Here is a 19,891-nt window from a genome sequence, read left to right as displayed (position 1 = left end):
GGCATGCGTGTGTGTGTGCAAGTGGTGTGTATATCTCCCTGTGTGTGAATATGCGTGTATTCACATGTGTTCTCATGCATGTGGAAGCCAGATTGACATCAGGTACCCCCACTTTAGGTATTGAGGCAGTCCCTTGAAGCCACGGGTCACCACTCCAGCTAGCCTAGCTCTCCCACTTGTGACCTCCCTCCCTGCCCCCGTCTGCCCTTGAGCTGAGGTTACAGGAGGACCGCCGTGTCCACTCAGCATTTACGTGATGCTCTGAACTCCCATCCTCATCCGTGCATGCCAAGTGCAGCTGACCTGTCTGCCCAGATCCAGAATTAACCCTTTAAATAAGCACTCTACTGCAGTCTCGGTTCAATTCTGTTTGGATGCTACTTAGGCCGTGTTATAAACCTGATTCCTTGCTACACTCGTCTTCCTAATGCTGTTTCTTGATTGTAATGGCTTTATCAAGGGAATCTCCATTCTTTCCTAATACCCAAAAATACTTTTTTTTTCTTTTGTTGATTTACTCCTTGGGGTTTATTTTGGAGAAAAGTCCCTAGAGTAGGGATTTTTTCAGCCAAAAGATAGGAATGTTTTATAGTTTCATTTACGGCATTTCACCGAAATGAATCATTGCACACTTTTACTATTGTTTTCTTTTTAACTCTGAACTGGGGTCTCACTGTGTAGTCCAGGCTGGTCTAGAATTCCTGGATTCAAGCAATCCTCCTGCCTCATACCCCAAAGGAGCAGAGTAGCTGGGGCTATGGGTGTATGCCACGTTCAGCTCAATTCTTTTTTAAAAAAAAAATATTTTTATGATTTTAAAGTGTGTGTGTGTGTGTGTGTGTGTGTGTGTGTGTGTGTGTGTGTGTGTGTGTGTATACAGGTGAGTACAGGTGCCTTGCAAGAATCAAATGCTCCTGGAGCTGGAGTTAGAGGTGGTTGTGACTGCCTGACATGGTTACTGGGAATCAAACTTAGGTCCTCTGGAAAAGCAGTACATGCTCCTAACCAATGAACCATTTTTCTCCAACCCCATAAACTCATTGTTTTCTTGTGTGCTGATCTGTGGTTCCCATCCATTCAAAACCATTTGAGATGTGAGCAGACGTTTTGAGCTCCTACAGGCCATTAATAAACATATCAACAGATCACAGTGGGAAATTGAGATATTTTTTCCCCTTATACATTGTTCCCCCTGTGAGTTGCCTCCAAACTCCCTATTTTCCTCTCTGGGCTTCTGGAGAGGAATGCTCCCAAAGCTTCTTGCCTGTTCTCAGAAGTTCATCCTTTATTTGCTGTGCAAGGAAGGCCGTGTTTGCATGTGGAAACCCAGGACCGTATTGTACGCAGATGCTGGGGTGCAGCCAGAAAACGGAACGTAAAGAGTCGAGGCCTTTAAATCGTGTTTTAGAAGTCCGGACACAAAAGAGTCTCTTAGAATTTAAAAAGAAAAAAAGCATAAAGATTTTGGGATTGGGTTTCTAACTCAAACATTTCCTGTGGAGTTCAGCTGTGTTTTCAAACTCCTCGATAGGGAGGGGCTGGAGTTGAGGCAAGGAGGGAGGGGGATGGAAGGGAGGGAGGGGGAAGGGGGGGCAGAACCCCCAAATAAAACTGCATGTTTATGACCTATTGAGAAAAACGAATGTGTACAGGGAGGCAGAATAAAATACAACACAAAAACTCAACCCCAATGACCTGGGATACTCCTGGTAGCCTTAGCCAGGAGTGCTTTTCTCTCATGTGTGATTCCCACGTGGGTTTTTATTTTAAGATGAGCATAGCTTTAAAGTCATCGTGTGCCCCTCAGCCCTTGCCCTGTAAGAGAGCAATCCAGGTGCGACCCGCGTTGTTAAAAGGTCATCTCCAACATCGGCTGCTTTGTTCAGAAGGGAATGAAGACCTGCTGTTACGTCTAGCTTAGAGAGCTGCCTGCACAGTGAGCTGCTGTGGCTAAAGGATTCTTTCCTTTTGGAAACTACTGTAGAGTGTCTGCAGAGACTGCGGGAAAAGAGTCCTGAGGTCCTGCCCAGGCCTGCAGTTTCCTCCGTGCAGGCTCACTCCTCACTCAGCCGGGATAGGAGGGGATGTCCCGGTACACAGGCCTTAGACCCTGATGGAGCAGGCCTCCTGCTAAGGGATAGGGCTTCTGGGGCTTGAGCCTGGCTCACAGGGGCTAGCGTGGGTACTCTAGACTAGAGCAGAAGTTTAGGTCCAGAGGGAGCTGAGAATCTGATGCCCGGAGACCAGGATCTGATGCCTGGGGCAGACTAAGGGCCTTGGGACACCAGGGAGGTGGACTGAGGTGCCACATTCAAGTGCTCCTTGGCTGTCCTGGTGCTGTGTGATGTCCATGGCCTGCCCAGCATCCCTCCTCTCCCTTGCTGGTATTTGCCCTTAACCTCAACTGCTCCAACTCAGCCTTCTGAGAAGGAGATTTGAGGATAGCTTCCAGACCACTGAGAATGTTCCTAATAGGTTTAGACTCATACTGTTGGTCCTGGGCTGTTCCAGCCAGAGGCACCTTGGTCTTGATTGGATCCCTGTGTTCTGTGAAATCCCAGCTTGGTACTGTTAAAGAAGAAAGGTTTGGGGGTTGCAGAGATAGCTCACTATGAAAGCATCAGGCTGGATCTCTATCACCCATGCAAAGGAGTCTGGGGTGGCCATGTAACTTCAGCATCAAGGTGGGAGGTCCCAGAGGCTCCCTGGCAAGCTGGTCCAACCAAAATATTGAGTTGCTTTTTCAGTGAGAAAATTAAAGCAAAGATACCTGGTTTTGTTCTCTGGTTTCTACACATGCACACATGGGTGCAAAACACACGCATGTGCACACAAACACCAAACACACACAAAGAAAGGGTCCTTGTTAAAGCATTGTATGGCAGCAACAATTCAAAATAAGGCATAGCGAGGGGGGGTTTATAGCCAAGGACCAGGGTGGGCAGTCAGTAGAGCAGTAGGCAAAGGTGAACTCTGCCTGAACTCGCCAGATAGGAAGAGGACTTTTGCTGAAGACAGGCCAGGGTGCACAGACATCACCTGGAAGCTGATGGAGCCTGAGGAACCTCACCAGGATTCCTGGAATGGTCAGATAGATACTAAGGCTGGGGGCGGGGGTTGCTAAACTGACTCAGGAAGGTTCATGGCTAGCTCTGAATTTTACAAGGAAGCACAAAACAGACCAAAAGAAGGCCCAGAAGCTTGGGTTTGTTTGATCAATCAGAGAACCTTGTCGTCCACCCCTGGCTCCCCTTTCACTTCCTGTAGAGCAGAATTAAAAGTTACCTCTCGCCGGGCGGTGGTGGCGCACACCTTTAATCCCAGCACTTGGGAGGCAGAGGCAGGCGGATCTCTGTGAGTTCGAGACCAGCCTGGTCTACAAGAGCTAGTTCCAGGACAGGCTCCAAAACCACAGAGAAACCCTGTCTCAAAAAACCAAAAAAAAAAAAAAAAAAAAGGTACCTCTCAGAGCCAGGCGCTGGTGGTGGCGCACGCCTTTAATACCAGCACTCGGGAGGCAGAGGTAGGCGGATCTCTGTGAGTTCCAGGACAGCCTGGTCTATAGAGGGAGTTCCAGGACAGCCAGGACTACACAGAGAAACCCTGTCTCGGAAAACAAAAACTACCTCTCAGGCTGGAAAGAGTACCCTTCAGTGGTGAGGCATGTATTTTTAGCATAAATCTGGATTCTATCCCCAACACCTCAAAAATATAAATAAACAAATGAATAAGTAAATAAATAACTTTTTCCTCTTTAAAAAAAGATTAATTTTTAGTATGTGTATGTATTTGTTGGGTGTGTGCACCAAAGGTGAGCAGAGGTGTCTGAAGATCCCTTGGAGCAGGGGTTACAGGTGGCTGTGAGTCTCCAGATGTGAGCCCTCTGTAAGAGCAGCAAGCGCTCTTAACCACGGAGCCATCTCTCCAGCTCCTAAATTTGCATCTTTATGTTTGAACCTGAAGCACCAATACTAATACTGGTAAACGCACCATACAACTCAAGTTAGCAGGTCACTGCTTTTACTTTGTTGGCATTTAGGGCTCCTAACTAACGCCCCCCCCCCACCTCAAAAGAAAGAAAAGAGTTAATACCCTTTGTATCCTTTCAGGACTTGAGCCCTGGCTCATCTGGGATGAGAGGGTGGGCCAGCTTCTTCCAAGCTTACATCTCTCTTGGGACGACTTTTAATTCTGGCCCTAGAAGTTGTTCCATGGCTGGGTAGCTCAGTGGTGCAGCATGTGTTTAGCCGACAGCAGGTTCTGGATTCAATTCCCAGCAACCAAAGACTTTCCGGGAGGTCAGCTCAGGCCATGAGTGCACCAGAGCTGTCCCTGTGAGTTGCCACAGCAGCATGCCATCCCTGTGGCGTTGCTTTTCTTCTCTCCCATGTCCAGCACAGGGCTGGGCATGCATGGAGACTTTTGTTCAATTCTACTGAACCGAATTATCTAGGCCAAGGAACCCCTGGGAAGGAAGAAAGGAAAATGTCATAGTGAATTAGGCCAGGACCCCAAGACTATGGAAGAGAGGGTCTGTGGAGATTCCTGGGTGAAGAGAGGACAGCTCTTGGGCGCCCAGAGGACCAGTTTTAATCTACCCCTGCCCCAAAGTTTCTCCCATATGCCTTCCTTTCAGCGACCCTTGCCTGGCAAGAAGCCACCTCTGCTGCTTCTCCTATTGTGCTTAAACATGGAGCCCAGCAGAAACGTGACATCCTCTGTTGAGGAGGCATGGGTGATATTTGGAATTGTTCAGTGTTTACTATTGCTTCTTCTCATTAGAATACCGCCTGTAGAATTTAATGACCTTTTCAGAAGTGTTCTGGAAAATACTGGAGACCCTTCCACGCTGTTGTGGAGTTTTCCACTTCTCTGTTCTGCAACTGACCCTTCTCCCCCAACTTTTTGTCTTCTTGGTTCAGAAGTTGGATGGAGTCGCCAAGCTGCGGACAGTTCGGGAAGCCCCTTCGGAGTGCATCTGCCCCCCAGGTAGGTAATGCTCTCTTCCTTGCTGGCTCCTGACATTTGAAGGCCTGGCCCTTCTCGCTGCTTGTGGTTGTAAAATGTTGAGGTCACCGTCAGTTGAGAGGATGGTCTGGTGCTCCAGGCTGTGGCCCTCTGGGTACCACCCTGGGACCTTTCCTACTTGGCTTCCCTTGGCAGCTGGTTTGTCAAAAACCCCAGTCATGTAGGCGAGTGGCTGGAGCTCCCAGGGGTATTAAAGCTGGCTTCAAATAGGGTTGAGAGGCGGGAAAGTAGCAGCCCCGCTGAATTGAGTCTGCAGAATGAACCAGAGGAGCCACGTTCCCTGCTTCATGATTGCTGTGTGCCAAGCTCTGATTGGCACAGGGAGGGGACAATTGGCGAGCCTGCAGTTTGTTTTCGTTGTTTCTGCTTTGGGTAGCGAAAGAGGATGGGACCAGGAAAGTAAATCTGGGGCATTTGGGTAATCAAGTCTCTCTGTTTTGCTGGTGTGGACTAGGAGGGCCATGGATAAAACCTGGACTTCTAAGTGCCCCAGTCACGTGGCTCAAATCCAGATGCATGGTGGGAATGAGACCGTGGAACACTCTATGACCACGACTAAGAGTTCGGTGTGGGGCTTCTGCCGTGGGCTTTCAAGGTTAGACTGAGTCTTGCGTAGGATGCTGTGTGACCCAGGGAGGGAGAGGCTCATGGCAATGTGTCTCGTGTTGGAAAGGTTTTCTTTGTGTTTGTGTGTATGTGTACATTCGTGCGTCTATGTACATGTATGTGGTGGCCAGAGGTTGGAGGTGGTGTCCTCTTCAGACACCGTGCACCTTCATTCTTGAGACAGGGTCTCTCACTGAACTTGAAGCTGTGCTGGCTGACCAGCAGCTCCAGGACCCACCTGTGTCTGCCTCCCCAGCGCTGGGATGACTGGGAGTGCTAACCCACAGAACTCTCTGCATGGGATCCGAACTCAGGTCCTGTGCGGTACGGCTAGCGCGTCATCAGCTGAGCCATCTTCCCAGCCCTGCGCAGTGACTTCTGTAACTGGTACAGAGCAGGGGAGAGCCGAAGTCCTTTTCCCCGCAGCATCTCCCAGTTTACTCCAAGGTACCCAGAGAAACCATCAATGTCTCTGGGCTAGGGGCTTCCTCTGCAAAGGCAGAGCCGGTGAGAAATTCTGTCTCTGGACTCAGTGGAAGATTTTATGGTAGAGTTTGAGTCTTTAGCTAGCTGACACTGAGGTTCTGAAGAGAAAAAATAACCTGGCCTGTGGTGACACTTGGAGGTCAGGATTCAGAAATTAAACTTAAACGGGGGAAAATTTAGAGCCACAAATGAACTTTCAGATGACCTATAAGGTGTGTAAAATGAGGTTATCTTTCTTTCTTCTTTAATTTCAAGGGTTGTGTTCGGTGTAGTCCATCTGCATGGGCTCTGATCTGTGAATTAACCTGGGATTTAGCCAAACAGGGGTTAAAAATATTCTGTCATTATTTCCTAACAACTATAATATACAGCTATTTGTATATTATAGGTCAGCTCTAGATGATTTAAATATATAGGAAGATGTATGTTTCCTATGCAAATATACATATGCAAATATAATGCAAATGTGCATGCAAATACAGTGCTGTTTTATATGAATGACTTTAGCACCCTATAGAGACAGGTTCATTGATGCACTCTCCCATGAATACCAAGGGGTCCTTTTACATTTGTGTGATTTGTGTGAATATGTATGGGGTTTTTAAAGATTTTTAAAAAAAATTAATGTGTGTGTATGTGTTTGCATCCTAGCACTGCAGAAGTCAGAAGAGGGTATTATATCCCCTGGGGATAGAGTTATATGGGTTCTGGGAACCAAACTCTGGTCTTCTAGAACATTAACAAGAGCTCACAACCACTGAGCCATTTCCCCAGCCCCTGTAAGTGTGTTTTTAAACCGGGAGGCACAGCCGTTCATGAGACATAGTTTCAGACTTTGCAGTCTTGCAATCAGCATTTTGGATTTCTAAACTCTTATAGAGTGGAATAAAAAAAAAAATCCTGGGGTGAAAGTTTGATTATTGATATTTGTAGGTGTGGCCTGCCATAAGACTGTTGCCTGCCATGCTTGCTAACAGATATGGAAGAGAGATAGGGAGAAGGGGAGGAGGCAGGGAGGGGGATACCCCACTCTCGACTGCCCTGCTTCAGTTGTCCTGAGGGTGCCTGGCTTTGATGCCACAGCCAGTGCAGCTCTGGGGATATGGCAGCATTGTCTTATTCAGGCCTACTGCCTCCCTGTGTCCTTATCTCGTCACCCCCAGTCTAGGCTCTCACTGAGCCTTTCAAGTCCTTCATCAGTACAAAGCCCCAGTGCTCTGGCGTGCGCTGCCTGAGACCAGAAAAACCCTTCACTGCAACACAGGGGCCTGAGTTCGCTCCCTCTCTTCAAAGCTCTGATCAAAGAGCTCTGAAGACTTTAGGGCTCTGGAGACTCAGAGAGCCCTCTGTATCTTGGGTCCCCATCTGATCCGAGACACAGGCAGGTCACCACCCAGCTCCTTCCCACGGTCCAGGGAAACAGTATAAGCTTTTGTCAGATCCCAGCAGAGGGAAGGCAGATAAGCAGGGCCAAAGAGGGGCAGCACGTGTGTGCTGCCTGTTGGGCGCATTGCCTGTTGGGAGCTGGCTGTGCAGGCGCCGAGGGGCATGGTGGGCTTCAAGCAGGAAGATGGCCCTCATGCCCAGACCTATTGTGGGAGGACCTTCAGGGCTATGCTGAACAGGCTCTGTGACTTCTGGTGAGTAAAGAGCCCTTGGACCTTCATGCCACCTACAAAATGACATAGTGTATCTGACTGGTTTCCTCAAAAAGATGTGTTCAAATCCTAGTACCTTGTTCCTGGGGATGAGACTTTATTTGAAAATAGGTTATTTTCAGTGCCCAGCAGTTCCTTATCTGGTAGAGGATGCTCTTCAAGACCCCCAGTGGATACCTGAAGCTTTGGATAATATCAAACCCCATTTATGTGTATGTATGTACATGCATATGTGTGCAGTTCCACATATAGTGAATCTATATAGTTGCATATATATAAGTATACATTTTTCTACACATACATGCTATGTTGGCTAGTCTTATGTCAACTTGACACCAGTTAGAGTTATCTGAAAGGAGGGGACCTTAATTGAAAAAATACCCCTATAAGATCCGGCTATAAAGCATTTCCTTAATTAATGATTGGTGGGGGAGGGTTCAGCTTGTTGTGAGTGATGCCATTCCAGGGCTGGTGGCCCTGGGTTCTGTTAGAAAGCAGACTGAGCAAGCCAGTAAGCAGCACCGCTCCATGGCTTCTGCATCAGCTCCTGCCTCCAGGACCCTGCACTGTTTGTGTTGCTGTCTTTGGTCATGTGTTTCATCACAGCAATAATAACCCTAGCTAAGATGCACCTATGGTAAAGTCTGATCTATAGATTGGACATAATGAGAGATAAACAGCAGTTATTAACTATAACAGATACATTTTAATAAAGATTACGTGGATGGGCTCTTTCTCTCTCAAAATGTCTTATCATACTCTCTCCTTTTTATCCCAAGGAAGCACTTTGTAGCTTTCCTTGGAATGTCTGAATTGTCAGCTCAATGCTCTTGCACTGTAGGGCCAATACTAAAATAAGGGGTACCTGAGTACCAGCCCTGAGGTGCCATGACAACCGATGTAGTGATCAGACTCCGTGTATGTATGGGAGACTTCAACATGCTACTCAAGAGTGGTGTGTAGTTTGACATTCCTGAGTTACTTATTTCTGGAATTTTCCATGTAAAGTTTGTGGACCTTGGTTGGCAGTGGGCAGTCGAAAATGCAAAAAGTAAAATCTCAGAGATGGGGAGGTTTGCAATAATTAAGATTAGGATCATGCAGCAAGATCTTCCATGATAAGGGTGGGTCCAATTCAAGGCCCTTGTGCCCTTAGAAGAGACACAAGAGGGAAAGATGTGAGACACAGAGATGCACAGTAGAAGACCATGTGTCAGCACAGCCAAGGATGGGAACGGTGCTATAGCAAGCCAGGAAACGCTGGCTTTCCTCAGGGCTTTCAGAAGAAGCCATCCTGCACACACCCTGAATGTGTGACCTTCCGAACCAGGAGGGGCCATTTGTTTTTTCTACACCTGATTTGTGGCAAATGTTGCTGCTAAAACCCTAGGGATGAAAACAAATGGGGGCAATAATCACCCCCAAAGAAAGCAAGCATGGAGGTGCATGCCCGTCACCCTGTGTGGGCGGTCCCTAGTCAGCAAGGCCAATAGTCACAGCTAGGCAGTCCTGCTCAGCACCCCACACAAGCACCCTGCTTCCTCACCAGCCCCATGACTGGTGATTGTGAGGTGCTGTAGGCTGAACTGTGACTACTCCTCAATTAATACTTGAAATCTTAACCCTTCCCTGTGCCTCAGAATGTAATTATATTTAGAGGTAAGTAATTAAGGTAAAATGAGGTCACGAAGGTCTCTTCATAGGATGAGATTTGGAAACATGGATGTATACACATACTCATGCAAACATATATACATACATGCACACACATACACATGCACAAATAAACATGTGCACACATATATACATGTATGCACACACATACTCAGGCACACACATGCACACAAAAACACCGGCATATACACATAAACACAGGTTCACACATGTACACAGCTGCATACATGCATATACATACATATGCACAGCATGCAGCTATGAGGGAGATTTGACTACTAGAAACATGGTATGGGAGAGAGTAGCTATCCCCAAGGAAGATTGGGGTTCTGTTCCCAGAACAAGAGAAAAATGCACGCAGCTAGGCAATCACAGACTGTAGTGACCTTCATACTTGCTCCAGGGACAGCCAGCCAGATGGCTCTTAAGGTGACCAAAGATTGTCTCCACTTCAAGCCTCCAAGGACTTCATTTGCCCTTTTAATTTGTCCAGAAGATGTTGTGTTGATACAGACTCCACATTGCCTGGCTTGATTTCCATCATTTACCAATTCCATGACCTCAAATAGGTCATTTATCTTCCCATACCTCAGAGTTCCAGGTTTTTACATTTTGTTTTGTGGTTTTTGAGACAGATTCTCTCTTATATAGCCCAGGTTGGCTTTAAATTTGCTCTGTAGTAGAAGCTGACTTTGAACTCCTAATCTTTCTGCCTCTGCTTCTGAATTCTAGTATTAAAGGCATGTGCCATGCCCGGGGTAGGTTTCAGCTTTTCATCTGTAAAATAGGGCTTCTAAGGGTACCTGCTTCATGGGGTCATGGCAAGGTAGAACATATAAACACCTGGGGACAAGCTCTCCTTCACCTCCCAAGAGTGAGTTGTTGGTTGTCCTGATGAACTCAGATGAGTCGTGGTCAGCCAGTAACTGCCAGAGACGGAGAGGGGAGAGGAGACAGACTTAGGGATTGGCTGAGAATGCTCTGGAAGGAAAGAACAAAGCTTGGCAGGTTATCCCAGCATGTTCTTCTGGGATATGGGTGAGAACATGTGGGTGACCGAGGAGCAAGAGAAATCACGTGGCTGGAAGCCATCGGATCAGACACTCCTGGAATCCGGAAGACCGTGAGCACAGCCTGCCACTTCTGCCCCTTCGGGCTTGTTTCTAGTTAGACTCTACTTCCCCAGGAGATCTTAGGAACCTTCTGGGAAAGTGATAATCCTTGCCATTGCCTCTTTATGTCTTCTACATGGCCGTACGGCATTGCGGGGATGCTGTGTGTGGCCTCCAGATGGTGCATGCCGGACTTACCGCGCCGGGGTTGGGGAGAACGGTTTCCAGGAAGGAACAAACAGAGACATCAGAGGCAGAAATTCCCCACTCGTGTGGAAGTCCTCGCGGAGAGTAAACTCTCTTTAAACACCAAGCACAGTGTGGAAATGACGTCTGAGATTTGTCGTCATTTGTGGAGAGTGGTAGGGACCAGAGCGTGGATAGGACAGCCACTGGTGCTCGGGTTTCCCCTCTCTTGGTGTAGAGTATATAGAGGAACGGGTTTGGGAAGGGGACTTGTGCTCTTCAAGAAGAAATTATGCTCATCTGACAATGTTTGAAAATATGTATGTTCTTCCGGGAGTGGTAAATCCCGGTTGACTTGAATTTATAGGAATATTGAGTTGCCTGTAAAGGCAGTATCTAATCACAGTAGACAGGTCCATAGGTCTGATCTCTCTCTCTCTCTCTCTCTCTCTCTCTCTCTCTCTCTCTCTCTCTCTCTCTCTCTTCTTCCCTCCTTCTCCTCTCCCTCCCTCTTTCTTTCTTTCTTTCTTTCCTTCTTCTTCAATGCTAGAAACTAAGCCTGGGGCATCACACATGCTGGGAGAGCATCCCACATCCCAGCCCTGAGTTTAACAATTGCTAAAGTCTATTCTCTCTTTTTTGAGACGAGGCCTCCCAGTGTAATCCTGGCTCAACTTGACTTTGCCTCAGCTTTTCTAGTACTGGTATTATGGAATGAGCGGCCATGCCTGGCATGGATTTTTATTTATTCATTTTTTTTCCAGGGTCCTATGAGTACTGAGCAGGCAATTTGACTCTGAGTTTTAGCCCCGGCCCTTTAAATTCTTTAGCTTTTTTTTTCTTTCCAGTGGTGCTGGGGCTAGAACCCAGGAGCTCATATATGCTAGGCAAGCACTTTACCCCTGGGCAGAACTCTCATCCCTGGCATGTGTGCACATGCACACGTGTGCTGGAATTCTCTGGGGAGTGATCTCATCTCATTCCTACACTCTCCTGGGCACAGGCACCTGTCCATTGCTTATTTATTCATTAACTCGTTCTCACGTTCAGTCCTAGTTACGGCGACATATTAAGACCGTCCAAAGCGACCGCTAACCATCGTTAGAAGGGGATGCTGTAGGTTGTAGAACCATAATCAACTAAAAATGGAGTAAAAGTGTGTACTACAAATAAGAGTCCTGCAGAAATTAAAGGAAGCATTGCTGCAGGACAGAGGATCTATACAGACAGGTTGGTTCTGAAAGAGCTGGTCCTAGAGCTGGTGCCTCCTTGGGAAGGGGAGCTAGATAAGGTTTTGAAGACTGGTTAGTTAGTATGGTAACCAGCTGGCTTGGGTACACAGGTCGCTGAGACCTGACATCTCAAGCAAGCTGAAAGAAGAGTATGGAGGAGTGGTCCAAACTCTTGCTGCAGCTGTGGGGGTTAGGGAGCTGAGGGCTAGCAGTGTGCTGTGAGACACACAACGTAAGGTGTCTGAGCAGAGTTTGTCTTCTAGAAGATAACCTAGAAAGGAGGATCCTAGAAAGAACAGGGGGACAGACTGGATGGCAGATCTGGCCCCACCACGGCGGCCCCTGAGAGTGTGCTCAGGGTGGGCACCCTCTCGGTTTGTTCCCTGTTGCATCCCTGGAGCCTAGAACGTGCCTGTGGAAAGTGCTGATAGACACACATCTGGGCATGGCTTCCCCAGGAAGAGGTCCTGAGGAATTGAAGGAGGACCATGAGTACCGATGGAGGGAACAGAACAGCTGCAGAGGCACCAGAACCTGTGTAGACGAACTCACAAATGTGATCCGGGGAGAGAAATGTACAGAGATGACAGGAGCTGCAGGCCTGGGGACAGGGATGCCCTGACCAGAAACAGAAATGGATTCAGGAGTCATGGCGAGTGTGGTTTGGGGCCGTTGCTTTGCAAACCAATTTGTAGACTCACTGATGAGTGGAAAATGATAATTAGAAGTCTTCTCTCCTGACATCGTCTAGCTGCTTTGAGTCTATTAATTATCAAATATACCCAGCCCCATAAAGACCTTGAAATGTAACTAGAGTCTGACCTTTGAGATTCGGAGGTTTTCTTGTGACCACCAGAGGGAGCCCATTTATTTTATTAAATTCTGTAGCAATCTAAGGGGAATTTAAAAGCAACTTGGGTCACTGAGTCAGGAAGATTGCAAATTCAAGGCCAGCTTAGACAACTGAGTGAGTTCAAAGGTAGCCTGGGCAACTTCATGAGCGTTTCTTTGAAAAATAAAACAAGTTTAAAAGAGCCAAGGATACAGCCCAGTAGCGAAGTGCTTGTCAGCATGCAGGTGGCCTAAAAATGTCTAGCACTACACACACACACATACACACACACACAAACACACACATACACACACACATACGCACACACACACATACACACAAACACACACATACACACACACATACACACACAAACACACACATACACACATACACACACATACACACACATACACACATACGCACACGTACACACACATATACACACACGCAACACAGAATAAAGAAAAGCTCAATGCTTCAGAGGAGAATAGAGAAAGGATTTGATAGGAGTCCCCACAGGAGAAACACAAATGCGTCTATTCACAGAGTTCTCACCTCTACCTTGAAAACCACCTTGGTCATGAACAGAGGAGATATGCCAGCGAAGCAGGTGAGCCTGCAGTGTTCAGTGCAAAGCCTGTGCTGTCTTTGCAACCCAGACCATTGGGGGACAAGTGGGAGACTGGTCACGCCCCCTCACTGTCACACGACTGTCTGTGGGTATGGCTTGCCGCAGTTACAGGCATCTCGAGAGAATTACATGCTGCACAAAACTAAGTTGAAATTTGAGGGAGAGTGATTTTGGTTTGGGTTTTGAGACTGGATCTTACTATGTAGCTCTGGCTCTCTGGAATTCTCTCTGTAGACCAGGTTGGCCTAAAATTCAGCGATCCATCTGTTTCTGCCTCCTGGAGGCTGGATTTAAAGGTGTGTACCACCATGCCCAGCTAAAGTGAACTAAAATTCAGCGCTCCATCTGTCTCTGCCTCCTGGAGGCTGGATTAAAGGTGGGCACCACCATGCCCAGCTAAAGTGAAACTGTGGTATATTTCTAATGCGCACAGCTTTGGTATTAGCATAAAGTTGAATGTTGAGTTTCTGTTGGGTTGAAGACTAAAGAAATGGAAGAGGGGAAAGGACTAACCTTACAGTCTCTGTGTGGTAAGGAGGCTGCCGACGAGGACCTGTGTGTAGGCCGTGTGTCTGGACCATGGGGGAAGAGCAGAGACTGCAGCTCCCATTCAGGCTGGAGATGGTAAGAATTCATATTCTATCCTGAGTCCAAAGACTCAAAACCAAGAGCTGATGGTATATGTGAAGTATGGAGATATTCTTCTGAAACGTTCTCTCTTACTTGGTTTTTTGTTTGGTTTACAATTTAAGAGAAGACCCACGAACTTATAGAAAGTAGCCTGTATTCTCAAAGTCCACCAACTAAAATATTATTTTCATCCAATGACAACTTATCAGACCTCTAAAGAATGATGCATGCCTGCATTTGTGGTCACTGTGGCCAGGAGCTCCACACCTAACATCAGCCAGCACACTTTCCACTTATACTTAGTCCGTGGCTCCCATCCTGCCTCCCTTGATCTTACATTATCTCTTCAGTCAGTCCGTCCCTTTTTCCTGTCCTCCAGTCCACTGGGCCTTCCTTCATGACGTCTTCACCTCTACCAGACCCCAAGGCCTTGTGTGTTTCCCAAGCCTTCCCCTGGCTGTGGGTGGGGCGATCTTGGGTTTAATATCCTTTGTGGCTTCCTATCTTTAGGGTTGAGTACAAACAAGGTCCCTATCTTCAGATTCCCAGTCTAGCTCCTGAGCCCCTCCTGGAGACCCTCGCTCAAAAGTTGTACCATCTTCCTGTTTCCTTATGAAACTCTCCACTGTCCATGCGCTTGGATCCTGCATGGCATTTGTTCTTTGTGACATTGCTCACAATATCCAAAATTAAAGAGTGGCCCAAAGATGGGGGAGTGAGTAGGAAAGTAGAATGTATGCCCAGAGCAGCATTCTATTGGCCGTTATGAAGGACAGAATCCCATCATTTGTGGCAACGTGGGTAGCTGAGAGACATAGCCCAGCCACAGAAAGACAAGTACCACATGGTCTCCCTCGTATGTGGTATCTAAAAAGGCTGACCTTAACAAAAGTAGAGAGGGAGGAGCGATTGACCCCAGATACCAAGTCACAGGTGAACAGGAAGAATCAGTTCTGGCCATACACAATATGTGATTCTCATTGGCAAGAACTCAGTCCACATTTCCAATAAGAGAGGATTTGAATAGTGGAAGAAATGGTACTGGATGAGCACCTTGCTTTTGTCATTACTCGATGGATACACGCATCCAAATATCGCCAGTGTTTGTGTGCCCATCAAAAGTGAACTTGGGCTAGACAGATAAGTCAGCAGCTCAGAGGACCCAGGTTCCCAGCACCTACCTTAGGCAATTCATAACTGTGTGTAATTCTAGCTCTAGGAGATACTGTGCCCTCTTCCAGCCTCCACAGGCACATGCAGTCATGTGCACACACACACACACGTTCAACGTACACATAAATTTTTTAATCTTAAAAAAAAAATTCATTCCTCAAGACCCAGTGGATCCCATTTCCTGAGATATTTCCTCTTTTATTCAGCAGAATCCATTGCTCCCGATTCCATGACCCACCCCACCCCACCCCACCCCCGCATCATTTTGGGTGCCCCTTACATAGCCCTGTGAGGAGTTGATAGTGGAGTGGAGTCATCGCTTCCATTGCCTGTGGATCTGATGTCCTCCTCTGGCCTCTGTGATCACCTGGGAGGCGGGGGCAGGCCCAGAGGACAGGCAGCTCCACTCTCACTGGTGTACATGTGAGCTGCAGCTCGTCCTGTGAATGTGGTTATGTGATTTGTGAAGGGGCAGGGACATGCCTGGTAGAGGCAGTAAAATCTGTACATAAGCTGCTGTGGCTGATGCTGTCCTGGAATTTCCATACTGTCAGGGGTGGAGCATGCCATCGCTGGGCACTCTGTCTGCTCTAGTGGGGCTCCTGCCACGGGCCGTCAACCCCGTTTTGGTGCCTAGCCTTTATCGTGACCCTTGCTCGTGTTTTCAGCACATGGTAATTTTTGCTTTTTCTGATCTGAGATGTCACTCAGCCCTCAGCTAGGCTCTCCTGAGTTTTGAGTTCGCCCCAGGGGCCAATGATTGAAAATCACTTGCGTTTGTTGTGGCACTGGCCAGGGTCCCTAAGCAGTGAATCACATCCGGTTGGATTCCTTGCCAAGCTGCTATGAAAATGTAATCCCTGTAGGGAAAGAGTTTAGGTCTCCTTCCCAAAATGCCTACTCTACCCTTTGCTGCTCATGCGACCCGTGTGCTCATCCTGGTCCTGTTTCCTGCTGCCTGGTCGCAGCAGAGTCTGGGGGCTGCACCGATCTGGGCACTCCTGTGAAGATGCATCCTGTTACATTTCAGATAAGAGATGTGCCCCTGATGCCCACTCGCTAAAGTCTTGGCCATCAGCCCGCGATGCCGTGGGAGATGAAACTTTTAAGATGGACGTGAGGTCGTCATGGGGGAGTCGTCTTGGGGGGATATTTGGAGCTGTAGACCCTTCCTGTTGCTCTTTGTCTCCTGACCACCACTGGGTGAGCAGCCTCCTGTTTGTCTCACTCCAGCCCCCAAATGACTGCCAATGGGGAGCCCAGAAATTCTTTCTTCCTTTAAATCTGTTATCTCCAATGTTTTACCACAGTGACAAAAACTAACACCCACAGAACTAAGGCCGCCTCTGCCCACAAGTCTCTCCCTGCCGTTTCTGCTTCTTAGCACCTGAGCCTCTCCCATTTCCTTCCATGGTCTCTCAGAGGGGTAGTCAGAGTGCCCTGCCTGAGCAACCTGATCCTGTTGTCAGGGCACTCGGTCTACCTTCCATCCTTGGATGGTGGAGCTGCCATCACGGATTGAGATGTGTTCCCGCCTACTGCACAAAAAAAGATTGGTTGTGGGAGAAGCATACAGAAATGTTTGGGTTTGGGTTTTTTTTTTTTTTTTTACCTTAAATTTGATCGGGCTCTTTCTCTCCCAACCTCTCTCTGCCTTCACAGACTCCCAGTTCCTCACTTCATCATTGATGAGTGTTCAGCATTATGTTGTTAGAGCCCCCAAGCCGTGGTAGAGGCAGCCTGGGGACAGATGCCAGCATCACTGGGTCTATTTTTCCATGTCAGGGGACAGAGAGGAGGCCAAGGGTTTCATTAGAAGAGAGGCGGAGAAAAGAGTCGCTGTGGATGGTAAACAAATTAGCAGTTTTGATCGTTAGCAGCAGAGCCCTACTCCAGCAGATTCAGGCAAACAGAGAAGTATTAGGAGCTGGAGAGATGACTCAGCAGTTAAGAACACTGACTGATCTTCCAGAGGACCCAAGTTCGATTCCCAGCACCCACATGAGCTCACAACTGTCTGTAAGTCCAGTCCCAGGGTATCTGATGTCCTCTTCTGGCCTCTGTAGACACGTTATGCACTTGGTGCACAGACATACCTATAGGAAAAACACTCATACAGATAGAATAACATTTTTTAAAAAAGAGAAGTGTTAGAAGAGAGATAGACACTCAGAGAAGCAGAGAAGCAAGATGCCCGAAGGAAGAGGCTGAGGACAGCATCGAGAATGCAGGGCAGATCTAGGAGATCAGACAGCAGGGGCAGGATGTTGCCTGTGAGGAGTACGAAATCTCCCAGTGCAGCTGCACCCAGTGATTCAAAACAAAACAAAACAGACCAAAAAGTTGGAGTTTATTAAAGACATTTCGATCTTTACATTTTAGTTTGGTTTACATTTTATTTGTTCATTATGTGTAGAAAGCAGGGCACACATGGCGGCCAGAGGACACCCTGTGGGAATCAGTTCTCTCTCTCCACCCTGTAGGTCTTGCGGATCGATTGCAGGTTGTCAGTCTTGGCAGCAAGCACCTCTTTTCATTGAATCATCTCACTGGCCCTCAAGTGCATGTTGAATATAGAGTTTCAGCACATGGATCAAGAGAAAGAAAAGGCACCAGGAAAGAAAGTAAGGCACTCCTGATGGCATGGGACAAGCAGCTCTGAGAGTCCCAAACCCAGAAATTCTCATGGGTTCAGTCGTTCATCTTGAGACTGAAGGAGAGCGCTCTGCTGGCTGCGTGTGGACCTTATGAACATCCCTCAGCCTGGGGCTTCCATTGCCAGGGGCTGTGAGAGAGAGCAGGTTGTGATGTCTTGTGGGATCTAGAAGGGAATCTGGTTTGGTTGCAGATGGACCAGGCTGTGAAGGCATCTGAGCCACCTATGGGTCCAGGTTGCTCAGGAAACATGTCTAGTTCACCTCTGTACCCCCTCATGCATAACCACGGGTAGGGATGACATGGGCCGGTCTTAAGAATAAACTGAGATAAATTTATGGGGAAGTCCTTGGCACACAGTGGGCATCTAATAAGGTCTTCAGGAGGTGAGGAAAAGAGTCTGCACACCATTGTCATTCCAGGCAGAGTGGTATTTGGTATTAAACACAACCTGAGAGGGTCCCTTTCCTGCTAAAAATAATGCTATTTCTGCTTAGACCCCTGGAATATGTGGCTTCACTACCCCGCCCCCCGAATCCTTTTTGTTCAAAGATGGAGAGGGCAACTGTGGATTCCCCAAGGAGCCTTGAACGTGAGATTGCTTCCACAACTTTGTAGATGGCCTGTATGCAGGGTTTTAAAACCTATTTGCACATCAGGGGTTCCTCAATGGTCCACAAAGGCCTTTCCACCCATCACCTGGCCCCGCTGTTCCTTCAAGCCCTTGTTGGCCTTGTCTTTAGAAATATGACTGAATGGAACAGAGCTGCTTTCTCCATGAGGTCATGCTGTTGGTGACACTCAAGGGTTTGAGGTGACCCATTGTCTACCCATTGCTTAGAAGTAGCCCTCTGTGCAGCCTGAAGCCCATTTGCATCTTTCTAGTGTAAGACATTAAAGATGTTGGAGATTGAGGTCACAAGTGCAGTGAGATCTTTATAGAAAGAATAGTGCAGAGAGCTAATGACTTGGTGGCCATTGTGGAGGAGGGACCAGACTTCCTTGAAATAGTGTCTCCTACATCCCAGACTGGCCTTAAAACCACTATGTAGACAAGAATGACTTTGAATTCCCAATCCCCCAGCCTCACTTCCTGACTCCTGGGGATTCCAGGTGTGCGTCACCACATCTGTGTGTGTGGTGCTGGGATTCCAGGTGTGCATCACCACATCTGTGTGTGTGATTCTGGGATTCCAGGTGTGCATCACCACATCTGTGTGTGGTGCTGGAATTCCAGGTGTGCGTCACCACATCTGTGTGTGTGGTCCTGGGGTTACAAGTGTGCATCACCACATCTGTGTGTGTGGTGCTGGAATTCCAGGTGTGCATCACCACATCTGCATGTGTGATTCTGGGATTCCAGGTGTGCATTACCACATCTGTCTGTGTGATTCTGGGATTCCAGGTGTGCATCACCACATCTGTCTGTGTGGTACTGGGATTCCAGGTGTGTGCATCACCACATCTGTGTGATTCTGGGATTCCAGGTGTGTGCATCACCACATCTGTGTCTGTGTGTGGTGCTGGGATTCTAGGTGTGCATCATACATCTGTGTGTGCAGTGCTGTGGATTAAACCCAGTTCCCCATGCCTAGTGACCCAAGTCAGTCCTTAGAAACCTCAGTGGAAAGAGAAACCCCAATCCCAAAACTTACCCTCTGACCTACACACATAGACTGTGACATGCCCGCCTGTACATGCCCTAATAATCATACACTTTTGCAGAAGCAAATTATACTTTTTCATTCATATAGCCAACAGACTTCTTTTGGACATAAAATACCAGTTACTTTCTAGGCATTTGGAATTCTTCAGTGAACAAACTCCATGCCTCCTTCAGCTCACATGTTAGTGGGAGGGACAGCATCTAGAAAGCATCACCAGGAGGTTCTGTGGCATGTTTCTTAGTGAGGAGGTGCTATGCAGATGTAGGTGTGTGTGTGTGTGTGTGTGTGTGTGTGTGTGTGTGTGTGTGTGTGTGTGTG

The 19,891-nt window shown here is 47.7% G+C and overlaps 1 protein-coding gene across 1 annotated transcript in view; it reads left to right on the top strand.

Annotated features, from left to right (window-relative positions):
• The window catches only part of Col23a1 (collagen type XXIII alpha 1 chain), a 293,867-nt gene that overhangs the window by 20,590 nt on the left and 253,386 nt on the right, over positions 1–19,891 (top strand). Inside the window, exon 2 of the mRNA XM_026780786.1 lies at positions 4,923–4,989. Coding sequence (XP_026636587.1) covers positions 4,923–4,989 — 67 coding nt within the window. The remainder of the gene's footprint in view (positions 1–4,922; positions 4,990–19,891) is intronic.

Source organism: Microtus ochrogaster, chromosome 7 (genome assembly GCF_000317375.1).
Source record: "Microtus ochrogaster isolate Prairie Vole_2 chromosome 7, MicOch1.0, whole genome shotgun sequence".
Lineage (NCBI taxonomy): Eukaryota > Metazoa > Chordata > Mammalia > Rodentia > Cricetidae > Microtus > Microtus ochrogaster.
The sequence above is the reverse complement of the archived record's forward strand: the minus strand, read 5'-3'. Positions and strand labels throughout refer to the sequence as shown.